Source organism: Equus caballus, chromosome X, assembly GCF_041296265.1.
Source record: "Equus caballus isolate H_3958 breed thoroughbred chromosome X, TB-T2T, whole genome shotgun sequence".
In the NCBI taxonomy this organism is placed as follows: domain Eukaryota; kingdom Metazoa; phylum Chordata; class Mammalia; order Perissodactyla; family Equidae; genus Equus; species Equus caballus.
Genome location: NC_091715.1, coordinates 96,209,720 through 96,231,464, shown reverse-complemented (window position 1 = coordinate 96,231,464; position 21,745 = coordinate 96,209,720). Strand labels below are relative to the sequence as shown.

Below are 21,745 nucleotides of genomic sequence, written 5' to 3'. Positions count from 1 at the left end.
CTGCAACTAGAATATACAACTATGTACTGAGGGGGCTTTGGGGAGAAGAAGAAGAAGAAAAAAATATTTATTGGCAACAGATGTTAGCTCAGGTGCCAATCTTTAAAAAAAAGAAGACTGGACCAGAGTCAAATGGTAGACAAAAGTCCAAGGAGAGACCACTGATTGGAGGTGGCTTACTAGACTTTGGTAAGAATTCCCAGGACACTCGAAGGAAAAGTAAGGACACTGGTACTCCTTGTTTTTCTTCCTCTCTCCAAGCCCACACACACACACATGGGAACACTAGAGGCACTTCACGGCAGCAGTGTGTCACTTTTTCTCATTCACTCAACTTGTGATGCCTCAAGGAACAATGCTTAATGCTGAATATCCAGGATGAATAAAACATATTCCTTGACCTTGAGGAGATCTCCACGCAGTAACTTTCCCTCTCACCTTATGAAAGTCACTGTCCTGGCCAGTGCCTAACAAGCTCTTATCCCTTTTCTAGGCAGGCACTCCCCACAGCCACCGTCTGAGGCAACAGTCCTAGGTGGACAAATTCTGGACCACATCACCCTGCCTCCCTCTCTCCCTTACCAAGAGCAAAACTGACTCCATTAGGGATGGTTGCCTGACCCGTGATGAGGCAAACACGTAAGAGGGACTGCAAACTGGAGTGGCCTGGCGTGAAAAGCTTTACCCAAGCAGAAACAAATGGGGACCAGAGTCTCCCCATTAGGAATTTGAACTGGGTAACAGAGAGAAGGCCAGGCAGTTATCAGAAAAAGAAGCAGACTCATGTCGAGTCCATGTTAACCATGGGACAAATCAAGATGATGTGCCATGAATTTCTGCTGCTGAGTTGACGGAGGCTCATGACAAAAATTACCAGGTTCTAGGACTACCTTGGGATGTCAAATGACCTTCCATATCGGCCTCCATGAGGCACTGCTGTACAGCTGTCCCTGGGATTCCTGTGAGATTTCTAGCTCCCTTACTGCAACATGTAATATGGTCTCCCTGCTTCCCCCCACTTATCCTTTAAAAAGCTGGGTCAGGTCACGCCATTACTCTCCTCAAAACCCTCTAACAGCTTCCGAGCTCTCTCCGAGTAAAAACCAAAGTCCTTACAATGGCTCTCAAGACTACATTCTCCGCCTCCAGCCACACTGGCCTTTTTGACATTCCTGGAACAGGCGAAGCATTTGCTTTTGCTGTCTCCTGTTTCTAACAATATTCCTCCTCCAGTGGACCACAAAGCTCACTCCCACACCTCCTTTAGACCTCTGTTCAAATATCCCTGAAGTCAAGGAGGTTTTCACCGACCATGTGATATAAAATAGCAACACCATTCCCCAGCACAGATCACAGCCTGACATTTTACGTATATTTTTTCAAAAACTGTCTGACTCCTCTTACTAGAATGTAAGCTCCACAGGGACAAGCCCCATATGGAAAAGGGGAATTTATTTTTATTTTTTTTATTCTTTTTGGTGAGGAAGATTGGCCCTGAGCTAACATCTGTTGCCAATCTTCCTCCATTTTTTTTCTCCCCAAAGCCCCAGTATAAAGTTGCATATCCTAGTTGTAAGTTCTTCCAGTTCTTCTATGTGGGATGCCACCACAGCATGGCCTGATGAGCAGTGTGTAGGTCCACGTCCAGGATCTGAACTGGTGAACCCCAGGCCGCAGAAGCAGAGTGCACAAACTTAACCACTCGGCCAAGGGACTGGCCCTGGAAATTTATTTTTATTATTGCTTTATTGGATAGCCAGCTGACATGTAAAAACAAACCATATAATATTAAGTGCTATTCATTGAACTGCTCCAATTTAAGGTATTACCAAAGGCTAGAAACATAAATATTTACAATTTTACTCAAAAGTAAAATAATGTTTTCTTAATGTATCATGTAATAGTAAATTGGAATAAATATTATATGGATGGCATTTGAATTACTAGTGGTATCATCCCCAATGGATAGGGTAAAGAAGTCCCAACTTTCACTACACAGAGCCACGTGGTCATCAGAAAAAGACAGACTTTCAATGAGATGATACATATTCTTAAGATATTACACTTCAAAAAATAAATGCATTGGATTAGAGAAAATGAAGACTTTCAGATGATTTTTTAATCAGTGAAAATACAGGCTCAAAGGATGTTAGAGTGTCATTAAAAATTAATCTGACTTATATGGCTAAGTTCTCTTCAACTATAATAAAAATTTTTTTCTTAAACTAGTAGATGAGTACACAGGTGTTTTTACATTTTCCTTTGTACTTTTTGCTGAAAGATTTCACGAAGGTTTTATTATTATTATTATTCAAGTCAGGAAATTTTAATGAAAGAAAGTCAAAATACTTAGTATGTGACGAGAGTGAAACGAGGATAGTTTAAAAGACTTGCCTTATTGTGAGGTGGCATAAAGAAGTGGTTAAGGTCCGGGCTCTGGAGACACCCTGCCTGGGTTGGAATCTTAGCTCTGACACTTACTAGCCATGTAACATTAAAACAGAGCAAATTACTTAAACTTTCTGAGTCTCAGCTTCCTCATCTATAAAATGGGAACATTAATACTAATAATAATGAAACCCTGGTTGAATGTGTATAATTCAAGTTCTTAGAACACTTCCTGGGGGATACTAAATGCTACACATATGTGTTTCTTATTATTTTTTTAGTATTTTTAAAGATGCCTGTAGGCCATCCAGGAACACACTTAGAGACAGAGTCTGAATTTTAAGAGAGAGATCTGAGCTGAGATTATAAATCTAGGCATCACAGGGACACACACACACACACATATACACACACTCTTAGAATAGTGCTTAGCAGATAACAAGCACTATATAAATATTAAAATGTTAACTTATTTTTAATAAGGATTTCAGAAGTCAATTGAATTTAAGCTTATTAAAACGAAAGCTAAGACTTAAATGCATATAGTAGGTGCCCATTAAAGGTTTAACGAATGCAAATAATTCTTGGTCATTACTTTTCTTGATTTATCATTATAAAAAGTAAATAGAAATTGAAACATAAAAGATTTATATGTCTCAGATTATACTCAAAATATAAATCTAAATTTAGTAGTTAAAAGTAATAAAATGATTACTAACAATTATGAAAACAGTAATATTAGCTTTGACTTGAAAACATTTTCAAATTTACTTAGTTAATTTAGAATCAACTTCAACATAAATGCATATGTTTCATATGTCTATGAGCCATAGAAAAACAACCCCAAGTGGATTATAATTGTCACTTATGTTCTTCAGGGTCCTCAGGCTTAAATGTCCCTGCCCAAAATGGTCAATGATATTTCCCCAGGATCTGTATTCTATCCTCAAAGGTTTGGTTCACATACAGGGCAGGACTGGAGAGGAAGCGGAACACTGGCCAAGTCATTCACCATCCAAACATGATTGAAAAAGAAATATGCATGCCAGGTGAATGGTTTAAAATGAATTTTTAAAATCTGCTACCCTTAACATGCATCAAATACACACGTATAAGACAATCCAGCAATTGTGTTCTACCTAAAAATATTTCTTGATTTCCACTCATATTATAGCCAGATCTACTTACTATTTTTCCATCATAGTCCCTTATCTGCAGCAGAATCCCACTAAAGCACATGACTCCATTCAGAAGATTAAGGGTAAGACCAGTGTCTGGGGAATTAAAAAAGTTAAAAAGAACCCCAGGGGACACAGACAGAGGCCAGTTCCCCTGAGAGGATGGGAGGAGGTTGGGGGGAGGAGGAGGAGCTGGTCCTCAGCCTTAAATTCAGATGTACATGTTGCAACATACCAGTTCCCAGGCACAAAGGCAACTGAAGGCTTTTTTTGGTTGCTGTTTTCCTAGTTCTGGAGGAATATTCCTAGAGTGGGGAAAAATGTGGCTACCCCTCCAATGACCAGTTGAATCAACTCTGACAATTAACAGAGTGACCTATGAAGTCATAAATATCAGATTTTAATCTCAGGTTTCTAGGATTTGTATAAATGATATCACAAAAGAATACTAAGTCTCCTAGACTATTTCTATCCACACTGAGATTCTGAAGGAGAAACATGTTCCTGGTTGCCTTTCCCACAGTGTGACTTTCCCTAGGACAGACAACCTTTTTCGAAAGAGAGCGGTTCCGAATTTCTTATGTTTATGAAAACTAGAATTTGCGAAGGTGTCTGATAATTCAAATAACAAACAGGTTTACAGTATGTTAACCATTTGTGGTTTTCAAAAGAGTGTCATTTATGATTTCTTTGGTTTTGAGGGGAAGAAAGGTGAAGTTCATGCCTCAGAAAGCTTAAGCAAGAATTGGAGATAAATTTTTATAAGGGCTGGCAAAGAAAGGTCATACGCTAATAGTTATCCTAACTGGATTAATGGCAATGGTGCATTTAAGGGATTTTCTCTGTTTCTGCACCTTCTTTTTGTGACCCAATTAAGACAAGCGATGCTTTTCTCTTCTACCTGTCTGAATATATATACATATTTTTTCTTTTCTCTGATGTAACAAAACTAGTAACTTAAAAGATACCATCTTTAGTGTATGTATAACTCAGGGCTTACTTCATTCAATTATTTGAAATTCTCACGTAATTAATATAATATACACTAAAATGTATTGTTGCAACTAGGATATATTATTGGTATTATATAGAGAAGAGAAAAATCATTCTGGATAACTAAAATTATTAATTTTCAAACACAAAAGGTTTTTTCAAATGTACTTAGAAAAAAATTACACAGGAAAGTCAAGATTTTGCAAAAGTACTTTAGTAAAACATTACAATAAATTTCAGTTAAACTTGCTAGGCTTAATATTCTCATAATAACTTTTTATTTGTTTGCCTAATCTATAAGAACAAAACCTGTTATACCTAAAAAATAGCATTTAGTACTATAGATAATACATCGAACAAAAAACTTACAGAAAGTGTGGCATCCATGCACCGTGCAACTACAACAGATTGTAATTTAATCCAAATATCACCACATCATATTTGAAATAATCATTAAACAATCACATTTTCAGGAAAAAAGTATTCAAAGATGACCCTGCTATTTAAACATAGTATAATCTTATGTTTTAACAAAAACATAAACCTATGGTAGTAAGAGCAAATCACTCAATAAACACTTGAACTGAGCCTTTGAATTCATGAATTGCTATCTTTAGCATATTTGAATTAATTACTGTATTTGGCAAGAGATAATATGACTATAATAAGCTAAACCCAAACACAGAAAATAAGTCTAACGTAAAAACAACAATTTTTTTTTTTTGCCTCTTAGCTGGCTCCCTGACTGCATCTATGTTCTTCTAATATATGGCTATTTCAGAAAAAGAAGCACCCACTCAACTAAATAATAATTTTCAACTTTCTTTGTACCTTTTCTCCCCCAAATTCACCTATCCAGAAGTATTTTCATTTGCTTGCTGGTAAATCCTATAAAACGTCCAATTTTTGCAGCGCCATCTCCCTCTGAGCTTCAAATATAGTTTTAAAAAAGTTCAAAGCAGTTGGAAAAGCAGTGATGTTCCACAGAATGCCAGTTGAGATCTTTTGCTGAAAAAATCTACTTCCGAAAAGTCAACAGGTCAAACTCACAACTAGAGGCAAGGGTCTTCAGAACATGAACACTCTTCTCGCTGCTTCAATCAGCAGATTTAAAATGCTCCCCATCCACAGTGCAGTAGACGTGGCCCTCGATAGTCAGATAATCAATGGCTTGCTTGATGGTCTTGATGCTCAGGCTGCAAAGCTCGGTCTGGAGCTGTTGAAGGCTCTTGCCTTCCTTTCGAGGACACTCACGAATCAAACGCAGCACCTCCTTCAGAATGTAGTCAGGGCAGTCCTCGCCGGACTCCTGAACCCCATCCATCTCCAATGGGGTAACAGGTGCATTCTGCACAGGGGCCAGTTGGTAGGCTTTAGGCAGCATCATGTGCGCATGGCCCGTTTCCAGAACATGCGCGGTGAACTCGTTCATGCTCTCCAGGACGCGGATGTTCAACACCTCGAGGCACTTCACCCCCGCAGAACATTTGAGGGTCCCGAACACTTTGACATACACCCCCACGGGAAGCAGAGTCACCCCCTGCTTTGCTTTCTCATTGCTGACCCACTGGCGCACCTCAATAGGCTTGGTGGTCATATCATCGATTTTGTAAAGAACGTAGTTTGGAGCCATCTCTGCCTGTCTGATTATCCCCACGATAGAGACCTGGGAAACCTCTACGCCCCTAATCTGAAAGACATCATCAACCAGAGTGGAGGTGAGCAGCTGGTTTACAGAACAAGGTATAATTTCCTGGATTAGGGCCCTGGATCTGAAGAGCTTAGTAGCAGGAGCCGTGCCGCCGCCCTGAGACGGTTGGTCATTGCCGCCACTGGCTCCTCCCGCGGCAGAGATGCTGCCATAGCTACCAAATCCATTCTTACTCATGTTAAGGCCAGCACAGGCAGCTGCACGGCGACGTTTGCCTCTGGTCAGTTTGTTCCACACGCGGCTCTGACCTCTACAGACGGCTCCTTGTGAACGCCCAGGCTTGTGACGACACAAATACGCGACCCGCAGAGCCAATCAGCTACCAGAATGCAGCTGTCTCCGGCCAATCAGGACCTGCCACCTTCTCGCCTGATCTGATGATTCTTTGCAGTCGTCTGGTAGTTGCTGGGTCACATATACAAAGCCCCGCGTGTAATTTCAAGCCTCTCCTGCCATCTTTATAAAAATACATTTTTACTAGGTTTTTCTCCCCCTTCATTCCTGAATGCCACAACTTCTTCTATAGTCACTTCTTAAAGATCCATTTATTCACTTATTCAATCAATTAACCATTGAACAAAATTTTTCAGAGCATATCATAAGTGCACTATGGTAGAGTGCCGGAGGATACGTGGGGGAGTGAGGGAGGGGCCACCACAATGGTTACTGTTCTTAAAGAGCTCACATCCTTGTTCAAATCATTAAAACTTGAAGCATTCTGGAAGAAACGGCAAGACAGCCCTTTGAATGATTATCACATTCAAAAGTAAGTCATATCTCACCCTTGCCTTTTTAAACTTTTTATTACAGAATTATAAATTTCCAGTTCTTCTGCCAAATGCACTAAAGGTAAAAAATAAATAGTATGATATATTTCAATTTATACATAAATCCAAACAGAATAACTGAAAATAAATTATTTTCAAGGTTCTGTGGATAGGTCAGAGAAGTACAATATGTGGGCCTCATTATATATTAGAAAAAACATGAACAAAATCAAGATATAGTTTCTATATACCCTTATCCAGGAACTTCTGAATTTAAGATTCTAGCAATTGTGTAGGCAGATCTCAGAATATTTTCATATTACATTGAAAATGTATATTTTCTTATAAAAAGATTTTATTTTGGGTGTAATTAATTTGAAAGCTTTTTTATGGTTAATAAATGAACATCAGTTATTGGAATCCACCATTGGCAAGGAACTTCCTTAAAACTTCTTTGTAGTTAGGTAATAGCCTAAATGTGTAGAGTTTTGAGGAGTTTATTAATACTTGCTCTCTTATTTCTTTAATTGGTTAAAATAATTTAATTTTTGCCATCCCAAATTACAGAAATGTATGAATAGTATATCTAAAACTTTCAGAATATAAAATTATATTTACTTCTCAGGTTAAAAAGGAATAATATCATAGAGCCAATATACTTAATTTGTTTTACAAATAAATACATAATAATGGTTATATATGAGTACACAGGTTTCCATGTAAATGTGGATATTTAACTTCTGGATCCAGGTTTTATATAATCAAAGAGAAATTAAACATCCAAGTAATATTTGTATTCTTAAAATTGTTATGTTATTAGAGACCAGATTAACTATATTTTTTAAATGTTTACAACCTCATAATCAGACACTGCTGATTTATTGGCTAACTTCAGACTTCTGGTCAGAAAATCTTGAGGTTACAGTGACATAACTGATTATATTCCCAACGATTATATACAGGACAAATTGTATGAATCATACCAAAATAATAAAAACCACCTACCTGACAGGATTGCTGGTTAAAGAAACTCTCAGAGATTCCAGGCAGTTAAGAAGTTTCTCATCTGAAATACCAGATCGTAATTCATGAACGTATTCTTGTGAAGACAGGGTGCATTCATGTTTGCTGTTTTTCAGTCCTCCCTATAAAAAAAAATTTAGACAAATGACAGGTTTTCAAAAAAACTTTTAAAATAAAATAATGCATAGAATATGTAAATATTTTACAGTGCAATGTGTGCAGAGTGCTAGGCCTGTAAAAATTCTTGGTCATAGAATCGATGTGGTAAAATCATCTTGCATAAATCTCAATACTCTCCTCAGCCTCATTTAAAAGAAAATTACACTGTTGGTGCTCATGGCCTGAATAGAATATGGACTTGAGTTGCATAAAGTACCACTGACAAGGATGCTTAAATTTACAGTCCAAGCATTAGGATTAACATTAGCTGGTCCTCCTTAACTACAGGATGAACATTTAGAAATCATCATCTTAATTTTCCCAGGTAAGATATTTATATTCTATTCCACAAAATGCAGTGAACCAAATTTTATATAAAACTTTAAATATAACCTAAATCTATTGAAATATATCAGAGTATCAGCCTATCTCAAAAAACAAGTGAAAATGGTTATTAAAATGTAAAACAATATAGCCTCCAATTAGCATGTTAGTTAATCAAATTAGTCTAAAGCATTCACCAATCCTCAACTATTCCTTCCTATCTTACTCCTATGTTGTAGATTAATCTTAAAAAGTCATTAAATGCATTTATCTGATAGCAACTAGATTTTAGCTTAATTTCCAATATACGTGGAGTTATTTCTAGAACTCATTATCTCATCACAGCTCCTTAGCTTCATCACCTTGCCATAACTATGTAAGTAGTTTGGAGGAAAGGCTGGGAGAAAAACATCATCAACACATTCATTGTACTAATAACTCACAGTTTCACATTCTGGACACACATAATCATAACTTCCCCTTTTCTATATTACAAACATATCCCCCTGAATTAAAACTGTAGCCGAGTCCCATTTTCTAAGTTCATACGCATTACACTCAGTTTCTGCTAAGTATCTAAGCTAGAATAAGGAAAGCATTTTTTTTCCATTTGGTAGGTGTCATATCATTAGAGGATATAGAAGTTTTTTTAAAAAACAATGTGTTAATAATGAGAAATGGATTCCCTAGGGTTCCATGCTATTTGGCTTTTTATTGAGAATGCCTCTTCAATATAGAAATTGTCAATCATTCTTAATGTCTGAATTTTTAAAAATTCCATGAAATAGTAAATGTTTAAAGTCTGCTAAAGTCCTAGGTAGGGGAACTGTATTTCCTTATAGCACTGTGGCACTGTCACTCTTACAGCACTTAAGACACTGGGACAGAGGTCATAATTGTGTCTATCTCTCTTCTAGACTGGGAACTCCATGTATGCCAAGAAGCTAACACAGTGACTGACTTTAGTGAGCCTCAACAAAAGTCTGCTGTGATTGAATCTGTCCACAACAATTACAGAACAAGGAATACCATTTCACACTGTTAGCTCCAGATGCTGTGGAATGGCCACTGACTTGATTTTTCTTGCTTTGTTAGGCTATACAGTAGATGTTCAAGAAGTCCACTGGATGAATCACCACATAGATGGCACAGTGAGTACAAACATCACCATGAAATCATTTTCACATATCTATAGCTTATTTACCCATCTCTTAAGGCTACAGATCCACAAAGAATAATAGCACGTAAACATTTATAGTGTAAAATTTTGCAAGCCTAAAGTCACATACCACTTTCATATGATCCTAAAACTTCTTTTCTTAATTAGTGGATAATAAGGCCCTACTGAGCCCCTGGAGGCTTGTATATAGAGCTTATTCGTGTAGAATAACCTTTGTATTTGCTGTTTTCTCTGCCTACAAGACTCTTACCCCTGATCTCTCCATTGCTGGCTCTCATCATTTAAGGCTCAGCCCAGTAGTCTTCGCTCCTCCACATTGCAGTTATCATCACAACACCATTTCAAATCTCATTTATAGTATTAGCTCTATATAAGTTTATCTTGTTTAGCACTTTGTTTGTTTACTGTGTCTTCCTGATTAAAACATAAGCTCTATGAGGCAAGAATCTTGCCTACCTTGTTCACCACTGTATCTCCAGATCTTAACACAGTGCTTGGCACACAGTGAATACTCAATTCATATTTCTTGAATGAATGAATGGATGGATGGATGGATGGATGGATGAACAGATGGTGAATAAACAAATGGGTGAATGACTGATAAGTTTCAACATGCTGAAGCTTCTAAACTCAGTTTAGTTTTGCTTCAGAATATGACAATTCTGAGATGTTCCATTACAAGATATTTAGAGATGCTAGTAACAGGTCAAACAGCTCCAACTGCCACTGGGTTTGAATCATGGGCCCCTCATTTAACCTTCTAGGTAATCTTTGAGCAGGCTATTGAACTAATCTCTGGAAGCCTGTTTGTTCATCTATGGTAAGAGGGGTAGTAAACACCTACCCCTCATGTTTGTTATGAGGATTAAGACAATGCATATAAACTGCCTAAAATGGGCATTTCATATGTGTTGTCTCGTAGTCATAGTAAGCTGTTAAGAAAATGTTAGTTCCCTTCTTTCATATGGTTGTGGCTGAGATACTCTCTATGGAACAATTGGGCCAGCCCATCACATTGGGAGTCACCTCTCCCCCAAGTCTTAGAAACAAGTTTAAGTTTTGTAATTTAGTATACTCTGTAGTTATAAGGAGTGGAAGCAAACAATCTAATGGAGCAAGACAGAGAATATATAACTTTATAGAACAAATGCCTTTTCTCAAGCTTAGAAGGACTTTGGGGTTTTAAGATAAGCTCACATTTGAAAACATGATAGCATGTAAAGGCTGGACCAGCCCTTAAAGATCAGCTCTTCTAATACCCTCATTACAGAAATAGAGAATCCAGGTGATTGTCAAGTTCACATAATTAGTGAGGTTGTGAGAATAAAACACTAATATTCTGGTCCTCGGGTTACTTCTTTTTCCACTATATGTCACTTTTTCCTAATATTGAATGAAAAATTAAAGCAACAAGTATTTAATTCTGAAATCTCTGTTACGAAATGTCAAAGTATCTTCAGCATAATCAATATGGTGGAACATAATATTAAAGAAATCACCTAAAAACAAAATAGTGCAATAGATTAAACTAATTCTCACTATATTTAATAGGGCTGTAATACAAAAATGACTTATTATTAACATCCTGTTCTGATACTGAACAAAGGAAACAACTAGATAATGGATGGATAATAATGGAAATTTTAATTAGCTGCTCTGTATGAGATTAATGAAAATTACCACTGTGCCCATTTGATCTTTAAAAAATAATGCAGACAAAGTTAGCAATTAGCGTACATCATGCTATTCCAAAACTAGGTGAACAAAAAGCTTTCCTAATTTGAAGCCATTCCTTAATTTGGAAATCATTAGGATGGAGATCCTTGTCAGTGTGACTGTGCTTGTATTATTCAAAGACGCTACACAAAGAACCCAAAGGTTCTTTGGGTCAGCTTAATAATCACATTCCCCTTACTCTGATATAAAATGTTAGTATCAAAACCAGATGAGCAATATTCTAAAAAGAACATTTTACATTTGCAGTGGAGATACCACTTCTGATTTTAGATTGACTTAGTCTGAGCATGATGTGTCATTCTTTAAGGTAAATTCTGATTTACTTATAATTTGAGGAACGGCTTCATAGTTCTAAGTTGTAAAAGTATCTTGCTGCAGACACTGGGAAGAACTAGTGATTGTACACAGGTCTCTTCAACTACAGCGTGCACACACATAGCAAGTACTATCAGTGGTGTCATCTTCAAATAGAAGGACAGTATGATTGTCATGAAAATAGTAATTCCATTACTGTCATTGACCAGGGTCTATAAAGCCGAATGCAGTCAGGTGTCTGTGGCTACTTTAACCAAGTGAGGTTTTTTCTTATCTATCATTGCAGTTCTCTGAAAAAGGAAGGTTACAGATTAAAAAATTTGGAATTATATCTACAAAGGTTCACAGTGTTCTTCTTTAAGAGGCTCCCATAACATGAAAAGCGTAAGAAACCGAAAAGCCATTTTCCTCATCATCAGTTCCTTGAGTTCCAGGAGGAGAAGGAAACACAAAACAAATGCTTGATCTAACTCAATCTACATATTTATTCTAATAAGGATGTATTTGGTGGGCTATAGGACTCTGAATACATTGTTAAACCTTTAAATGGCTTCTCTCCAGTTACATAAGAAAAACATCTTGTAAAGGGAGATTATCAGAGTTAAGTAATTTATCCAATGTTTCCAAAAAATACAAAAGGTGTTTTAAGATAAATATATTACAACATTTTAAATAATTTTATATGCAATTTGCAGTGAAAATTCTTTAAACTGCATGAAAAATACAGTGTAAAAGATACTATATATTATCAGTTGAGGATCTGTAAGATAAAAACCTATACAGAAAATTACTATCATGAGATAACTTCATATAGTGTCATTTCCCATTGCAGGATGCAATGTTTTTAATTAAGACCTTTCAGAGGCTAAAAGTAATATGCAAAATAGGAAACCATATCCTAAATTCTAGGACAGAAAAAACAACTTTTTTATAGCCATGTAGAAGCATCATAATTCTTCAGATTATACATACCATTTGTCCCAAAAGGATTTGACTGACTAACCATATTTAAATGTAATTAGCTAAAATGTTTAAAGAAAAGTATAAGATTTTCTAAGAGGAATCATTTATTGCTTACTTATTGAGGCTTCTATGTATTAAATACCAGATTAATCATTTCATCCCCAAATTATAGAATCTAAGACCAACACAGAACAAATACTTAAATCATTCTTTCATTACATACACTATTAGAAATGAAGTACACAAAGAAACTCTGGACATATATTTAAATTTTGTGGTCCTATTGTCAATTCTTCTGTTGTGAAACACATACTTAAATTATAAAGTATGGAGGAAAATAATTCATAATAACATCAAGTAATTAATTAAATACACAATAAAGTTTTATGTTTAGTGTTAACTGAGACAAAAGGGTGATATTTAATAAGTAGACTATTGATCCCAAAACACTGAACTTCATTTCTTTTTTTTTTTTTTTTTAAGATTTTATTTTTTTCCTTTTTCTCCCCAAAGCGCCCTGGTACATAGTTGTATATTCTTTGTTGTGGGTCCTTCTAGTTGTGGCATGTGGGACGCTGCCTCAGCGTGGTTTGATGAGCAGTGCCATGTCCGCACCCAGGATTCGAACCAACGAAACACTGGGCCGCCTGCAGCAGAGCGTGCGAACTTAACCACTCGGCCACGGGGCCAACCCCTGAACTTCATTTCTTGTAAAACAACAGCCTCATTTGATCTACACACTCTCAGAGACATCAACAACAAAAAACTAAACCACTATTAAATGATTTGCTAGTGAAAGCTAATTAAAATATTTAATGATATTCAAAATTAGCCAAGTATAATAAGCAATCAATCTGACATGTTTCTCTTTCATATCAAACAATAAATGTGTGGTCTATTCCATACTTGCCTTTTAAAACTAATATTTAGCAATTATGATAAACAATGTGCATGTGGCTGAACACCACCAAGTAAATCTTTAAAACTAAAAAGTGTGGATACCAGCATTTTTTATGAGCCCTTATCACCAGGCACAGTACTTGATAAGAGAAAGCTTACGCATTATGTTTATCTTTTATTTGACAGAGGCCCCTGAGATATATCAGATAATGAAATGCAAACAGATAGAAAGTAACCCAGGAGTTCTTAACTCTGGGTCCCAATACAGGGAGCATGTAAATTTGAAAGGGGAACAATAACATCTTTATTTTCAGTAACCGCTGACTTGAATTTAGCATCTCTTTCAATCATGAATGTAAGCAACAGACTACAGCAGTATAAGTAGCACCTACAACTTGGTCACTGTGACTAATAGAAGTCACAGATATTCTCCTATAGCATCACACACACCACATTTGTGGCAATATTTCAAAATACCACTTAATTCTCACCATTTCTCCAAAGTTACCCTAGTTATACAAGCTGCCACTTTGTCGTCTTATTTAACAAATCTTGGAAAGAAGTATATCACTATGTCACAATTTTTTAATTAAACTTTCTATTTTGAGATAACTGTAAATACACATGTGGTTGGAAGAAAAACGCAGAGAATTCCTTTGTTTCCCCAATGGTAACATCTTGCAAAACTATATTACAATATCACAACTGGGATACTTACATTGAGAAATCCCACTGATCTTATTCAGAGTCCCCTAGTTTTACCTGCACTTATTTGTGTTGTGTGTGTGTATTTAGTTGGTGCGTAGTTACTACACGTACATTCATGTATCCAACCACCAAAATCAAGATACAGGGCAGTTCCATCGCCACAAGAATCCTTAATGTTGTCCTTTCATAACCACACTCAAATCCCTCCCACAACCCTCCGCCCCTGGCAACCACTTATCTCTTCTCCATTTCTATAATTTTGTCTTGTCAAGAATGTCATATATAGGAAATCATACAATAGTAACCTTTGGCATGGGCTTTTTTTACTCAGCATAATGCCCTGGAGATTCATACCAGTTATTGCATACAGTAAAAGTTTGTTCCTGTTTATTGCTGAGTACTACTCCGTGGTATAGATATGCTACAGTTATTTCACCATTCACCTGTTGAGGACATTTGGGTTGTTTCCAGTTTTTGTCTGCTATGAATAAAACTGCTCTGAACATCCATGCATAGGTTTTTGTGTGAACATAAGTTTCCATTTCTCTGGAATGTGTCATAATTTTAAAAAGTAATTTGACAGCCAGCCCTGATAGCCTAGTGGTTAAAGTCAGTGCACTCCACTTTGGTGGCCTGGGTTCAGTTCCCAGGTGTGCAACCACACCACTCGTCTGTCAGTAGCCATGCTGTGGCAGTGGTTCACATAGAAGAACTAGAATGACTTACATCTAGAATATACAGCTATGTACTGGGGCTTGGGGGAGGGGAAAAAAGAGAAGAAGATTGGCAACAGATGTTAGCTCAGGGCCAATCTTTCCCAGCAAAAAAAAAAAGAGAAAATCATGTTTAAAAAATAATTTCATAAGTATAGGTTAATATAATTTGTTTCCTTTTTAATCCTATGTGTTTTATGTTTTACATTTAAAAACACGATTCTGAGAAGGTTCGCGTAGGTTTCCTAGACTGAGACAGGGGCCCATGGTACCAAAGAGTTAAGAACCCTTGGAGTAGCCTGTTTCCTCCATTTTGTAATAGCACTACATTTACTCCATCCACTGCCCTAGAGAGGGAGAAAAAGCATGCTGCCATTTTAAATAGAGAAAGCTCATCTATGCAAATAATGACTTAAGAAAACAGGCAGAACTTGATCCATGATAACGTCCAGTAGGATAACCAATATATTTGGCATAGCCAGTTTCTTTGCTGTACTACTTAAAGATAGGAACAATAGTGAAAACTTTATTAGCATCTGTTATATTAGGCAAAGACTATGAAGATATTTAAATATAATGTTTTCCCTCGCCACTTTACCATTTTTTAGATCCAATTCTAGAGTAACTTTAGACATCGTAACGAAGCCAGTTTCAGAATACTTTTGCAGATTATAAATGTTTCCTACAGCCTAGACAGAAACTACATCTTAAGCAGGTAATGAAGCTATAAATTGTAAAGGAAATAAAGAAAAATTTTTTCCACAAAACAAAAAATCACCCCAGTATTTTCAAACCCCTAGCCTTCCAAACATTTTAGTAAGTGTTGTCAGGCAAAATGAGCACACTGAATTTTATTCAATTCCGTGCCCACCTGCATCGATAGTGCATCAATGGGAAAGTAGCCAAAGGACAGGAAAACAAGGAAAAGTACAAGATCTGTGCCTAATTGACATGTAAATAAATGGATGTGTGTCTTCAGCACTGAATGAGATTCATAGATTTAGATATCAAAAATGCCTTATATTTTTATAGCACAAATAGCTTTCATAACTTTTCCTATATACTCTTTCATCTCAATCTAACAACAGGGAAAGATACTGAAACCATTTTTCTTTTCTGCAGTTGTAAAAATTGAGCCATGGAGAGGTCATGACTTGTCTGAGACTATATAACTAGCAAATAATTGTCAGAAACAGGCTAGAACATAAAATAGTTCCTTTCTGAAGACAGTGCAAAACTATCTTCAAGGGGGCACAATTTGCTCCCAATGGAGGGTTATAACAAAAAGAAAAAAAGCGAGCAAAAGTTTCAGAAATATTGGTTAACCTCAATAGCTGTGTGAACTTAGTCAAGTTATTACTTGACCTCCTGGGCCTCGGGTTCCTTATCTGCAAAATGGGAATAATATACTATCTACCCTCAGGGATGTTGTGAGGATGAAATAAGAATCCAGGTAAAATAGAATGCCTGGTATATAGTAAGCACTCAATTAATGTTTGCTGCCATTACTGTCAGCTCTTCGTATCCATGGGTTCCACACCTGCAGATTCAACCAACCGCGGCTCAAAGAGCCTATGATGGTTGCATCTACACTGAACATGCACAGATTTTTTCCTTGTCATTATTCCCCATACAATACAGTATAACAACTATTTTTATTGTATTAGGTATTATAAGTAATCTACAGATGATTTAAAGTATACAAGAGGGTGCGCGTAGGTTATATGCAAATGCTACGCCATTTATGTAAGGGACTTGAGCATCCTTGAAGTTTGGTATCCATGGGGGTCCTGGAACCAATCCCCCACGGAAACCAAGGGACGACTATATATATTATCGTTAACTTAATGAGTATTTTCTTTAAAAATTGTCAAATGAAATACTGGTATTATGAAATTATTAGTTTCTGGTCACCTTATTCAGGTGGTGCTCAGGTGGACTGCTTATCTTTCTGAGATGCTCAAAAAAGGATTTCTACCTTGGGTAGATGAGGTTATTATTTTCTAAGGGTGCATAGAGTTCCTTGAGGTGTTTTCGGGGCTCCTTTGGGATCTGAGGAGGGGATGTACAGAAAGGATGACTCAGCAGGGGAGTCTCCAGATCCTCTCCTCCCCTAATAATGAAGACATTTGCATGCTTATCTGCTTTATATGTTCCTATTCCACGTATGATTTCTTATGGATAAGCTGCTTTGATGTTAAATAAAATAAAGTTTTAAACCCGCTGAGCTAGATGATCTCAAAGGTCCCGCCCTTTTGAATCTTTCATTCAGAATATGCCGCTATTTGCATACTGAAGCAGAAGCTTTTCTTTTTTAAAGGATAAAATTTTAATTGACCCCCATATTCTCTGCACACACATTGATTAGTTAGGTTTCCACTTTCTTCACCAAATAGCACTGCAGAGAGACAAGGCATCTCTCTCTTATTATGTAATTGGTGTCTTTTTCGTATTAAAATATTCCCACTCAACATTTATTGACTTCCTGTGAAGTTCCAGGCACTGGGAGTACAGAGATAAGCCAAGACTTATCCTTGCCATCAAAGAGCTTACTCTTTGGGAAGGGGGTGAGGGACAATAAGCAGACGGTTATTAACCTATGTGATAAGGACCATGGTAGAAGTAGATATGACGTGGTATGGCAATTTGAAGGATAGCTGGTCTGATCTCATTTGGGGGAAGAAGCTCAGGTAAGCTGTAAAGAGTGAGTACATGTTCCCCCAAGGCTGATGAGGTTATTTTAGTCACAAGTTAAAATAAACATTGAGGCATAATGTTTGGGGATTTGGTAGTAGATCAATAAACCTGGAGCTCAGGGCTAATGTTTCTCAAACTGAGATGCTCAAACATATTCTTAATGGCCTCTGAGTTGTGTAAGGTAATTTTAAAATTCTGCAGTTTCATTTCTTGAGATAATTTGATAAAGCTATGCATAAACTGGATCATTGGGATAACCAAGTCCTGCCATCTAATCTCAGCATCCACATTTGCATTGAGGATCACATTGTTACTGGGAAGTATGACTCTTATTACCTCAGGCTAATGAGAACAGAGATGGCCTCAGTATGAAAACAATGTATTTTTACCAAATGACATTGCAACATGAAGTACTAATCAAAATTTAACCACAGATGGAATAGAGAAAACTGGTAGTACAACTGGGTCATCCTACAACACTCCAGGCACAGAGAACTCAAAAATGCCTGCACTGTAGCATCTTCACATTGTGAACAGCGATTTAGGTTCAGCAAACATTTATCGCCTAAAATAATGTGAATTTAAGTTTTATTGGTTTTGTATTTTTTCTTTAATGTGGATATTTATTTTAAAAGTTGCATAACAGTTACTAGCATAGTTTATCTTATTTTGTGTTGGCACATATTTAGACAGCATAATTGAAATATTTTAAGTCTACACTGGGGTCTTTGAGAAGGCTCTTTCTTTAAAAGGGGTCTATATTTTACTCAAATTTGAGAAACTGCCATAGGTTAGAGAAAGGCACTGGAAGGATCTAGGCTGTGGAGTGACAAATATATCTGTATTGTAAATGATGGCTTGGGTAGGCAGGTGTGTAGAAAAGGAGCTGGGGGAGAGAACGGAAACAGTAGATTTGTTTAGAGTCTTCTAAAATCATCAGGGAAGAATATGATGATGTGCTAACCATTAACATTCCAGTTAGAAAGACAAGACTGGATTAGAGAGTTGTTTAGGACACAGACTGATTTCACTTAGGTAAGTGAATGAGGATGCCGGGCTGGGCAAGATGGAGAAACGAAGATGCTTCCCAGGTTTAGGCAACCCTTCTGAGCCAAGGGATAATGTTATCTGCATTTTTACAGATCAGGACACTGAGGCATAGAAAATTTGGGCAAGGTTACATTACTAGTAATTGGTAGAGTCTGCATTTGATCCCAGGTCTGTCTGACTCTGAGGCCTACATGCTTAACCACTAAGCCACATTGCCTCCATATTAGCATTGATAACGTTGTTCAAGATTCCCACCGAGAATATAGAAAGTGAGAAGACAAGGCCAAGTAAGAAAATCTGAGCAGTGCTTACATTTAGAAGCAGACAGCAAGAAGTATAGAATACAATATTTTATAGATAGACAAGAATGAGGGAGAGGATATTTTAATTTGTATATATGCAATTGAATACCCAATTTTCCTTTTATGTGATCTGACCAGTAAAAAAATTATTGTGACATTAAAAGTGACTATTTACAATAAAATCAGCTAGTCCATAAATGTTCAGTTTGATTAAAGAAACTGACATCTTTGGGATCAAATAGCATTTTATTTCATTTTATTTTATTTTATTTTATTTTATTTTGAGGAAGATTGGCTGCCAGTCCTCCTCTTTTTGCTGAGGAAGACTGGCCCTGAGCTAACATCTGTGTCCATCTTCCTCTATTTTATATGTGGGACGCCTGCCACAGCATGGCTTGATAATTGGTGCTAGCTACACCCCCAGGACCCGAACCAGCGAAGCCCGGGCCACTGAAGCAGATTGCACGAACTTGACTGCTACACCACCAGGCCGGCCCTCATACAGCATTTTAGTAAGATAGTCTTCTGGTTAGTGTCTAAAAGAGGAATGATTCGTTTCTGTTAGTATATGTGAACTCTAAGAAGACCTGGAAGTTGATCTTTTTTGGTTTCAATTCAATAAACTGATTTTACCTGACAAAGTCAAACATTTGTTTGAATTTTCTACAGTAGTGGTGGATTTATAGGTTATTCAAGCTTTTTTGAGATAAATAATTCATCTATGCTGCATGAGAACCAATTCTACTTCTCAAATAGTATACAACAGATATCATGAAATACTGCTTGCTCAAAGCCCTAGCCTAACTTGAAAGAGCAACCTGATAAGAACAATGAGCTTGTAGTCTTCATAGGGTTTTTATAAATGTACAAATGATGTTCTAACTCAGTTAGAGGTTATGCCAATAGAAGCAGCAGTATAATATTACCCAATATAATGGTATGACTTTCATAGATTACCATTTCTGCTCATGTCATTCTCACCTCTAAAGTCCTAAATTGTGAATTTTAACATAAGAAAACATACAATCCTGTTTCATCAAAATAATTATTCCAAAAATAACATTACTTCATGGTCCACATTCACTGGTTTATTATTTTAGCATGTCATTTACTTCTCAGAGAGAAAATTAATATAATCTAATCCTTCAACACGTACACACACACATCTCTAAAAGGCTTCCTTTCCTTCTACTACTACCCAAAGTGAAACATTGATATTAAATATCTTCGGTAGTTAAGATAATCAGTAATGTCCTTATAAAGTTTCTCACAAAATGAATGAGCCTTTCAACTTACCAAATATATTCAGTGAGGGTTTTGTACAGCAAAGAATAAAAAGTACAACTTGAGATTTTTTTAAGTGCATGTTTGCTTGACAAACACAACAGTTTACACTACTCAAATCTGCCATCAGTCAGAGGCTCTGCTGCCAATGCTATATTCCTTTAAACAAAACAAGACAAAGCGAAACAATAAAAAAAGTCAGCCATCTGGAGCTCAGTAGGTTAATTCACTCTTCTGACATTTCCACCGAGTACAATTAAGGGCAAAACACTTTCAAAAGAGGCTGCTATATGATGTGTGTCTTTGGGGAAAAAATAAGGCCTCTTGCAAAAATAAAAAAAACTGAAGATTCCTTGGGTTTCTTCAAAAGTTGTGGCATGTTGCTGGCAAGTATTAATATTAATACTTTTACAATTAATATTGCTATGAGGATTCGCTTAATGAAAGAATATAATAAGAGTTTCTAGGAGGAACAAGACATTATCCTAAGCATTGAGAGGAATGTGAACATGCATTAAAGTTCTTGCCTGGCAAGAGATACTCATGTAATATAAAAGATTGATCTCTCTGTAAGAGCATGTATACTCACAAATTGCATTTATATACAGAACCAACCAACACAGTATAATTGGTTTACTCCCTTAATGTAGTGGGAGAAAATTGACTTTGGAGTCATGGAGATTTGATTTTGAATCCAGTATCTCCTACTTAGGACTGTTTAACTGTACAAGTAACCATTTTTCTGAGTTTCATTCTGTCTTACAGAATTGTTTTGAAGATTTACATATAAATAAATGTAAAGTGTCCAACACTCTGCCTGACACATAGTTAGGTTTACAATGGATATTTATTGCCTGTCTTATCAGCATCAGCATCATCATCAACACCCAACTTCTCTAGTGAACTACAGCCAGTCACTGTACTAACTCACTTTACATTTATGATCCAAATCCTTATACATAATCCCAAAAGCAATAATTATCCCCAATTTACAAATGAGAAGACTGAAGCTCACAAAAGTTAAAAACTTATCTGAGGGGGCCAGCCCCATGGCCAAGTGGTTGAGTTCGTGCGCTCTGCTTCGGTGGCCCAGGGTTTCACTGGTTCACATCCTGGTCACGGACCTAGCACCACTCACCAAACCATGCTGAGGCGGCATCCTACATAGCATAACTAGAAGGACCTACAACTAGAATATACAACTACGTATTGGGGGGCTTTGGGGAGAAGAAAAAATAAAGATTGGCAACAGATGTTAGCTCAGGGCCAATCTTTAAAAAAAAGGAAAAAAACTTATCTGAGGTCACACAGCTAGTAAGTAGTAGAGATCCAAACCCTGGTCCATTTGAACTC

At 36.7% G+C, this 21,745-nt stretch overlaps 2 protein-coding genes across 8 annotated transcripts in view; both read right to left on the bottom strand.

The window, feature by feature from the left end:
• Positions 1-21,745, bottom strand: part of DIAPH2 (diaphanous related formin 2) — an 814,964-nt gene that overhangs the window by 622,732 nt on the left and 170,487 nt on the right. For all 7 annotated transcript variants that reach the window (XM_023634106.2, XM_023634104.2, XM_001914669.6 and 4 more), the window contains one exon: positions 8,043-8,182. In XM_023634106.2, coding sequence (XP_023489874.1) covers positions 8,043-8,182 — 140 coding nt within the window. The remainder of the gene's footprint in view (positions 1-8,042; positions 8,183-21,745) is intronic.
• Positions 4,758-6,886, bottom strand: RPA4 (replication protein A4). The gene has a single exon (XM_005614325.4). The coding sequence runs from the start codon at positions 6,445-6,447 to the stop codon at positions 5,656-5,658; it is 792 nt and encodes a 263-aa protein (XP_005614382.1). The 5' UTR covers positions 6,448-6,886; the 3' UTR covers positions 4,758-5,655.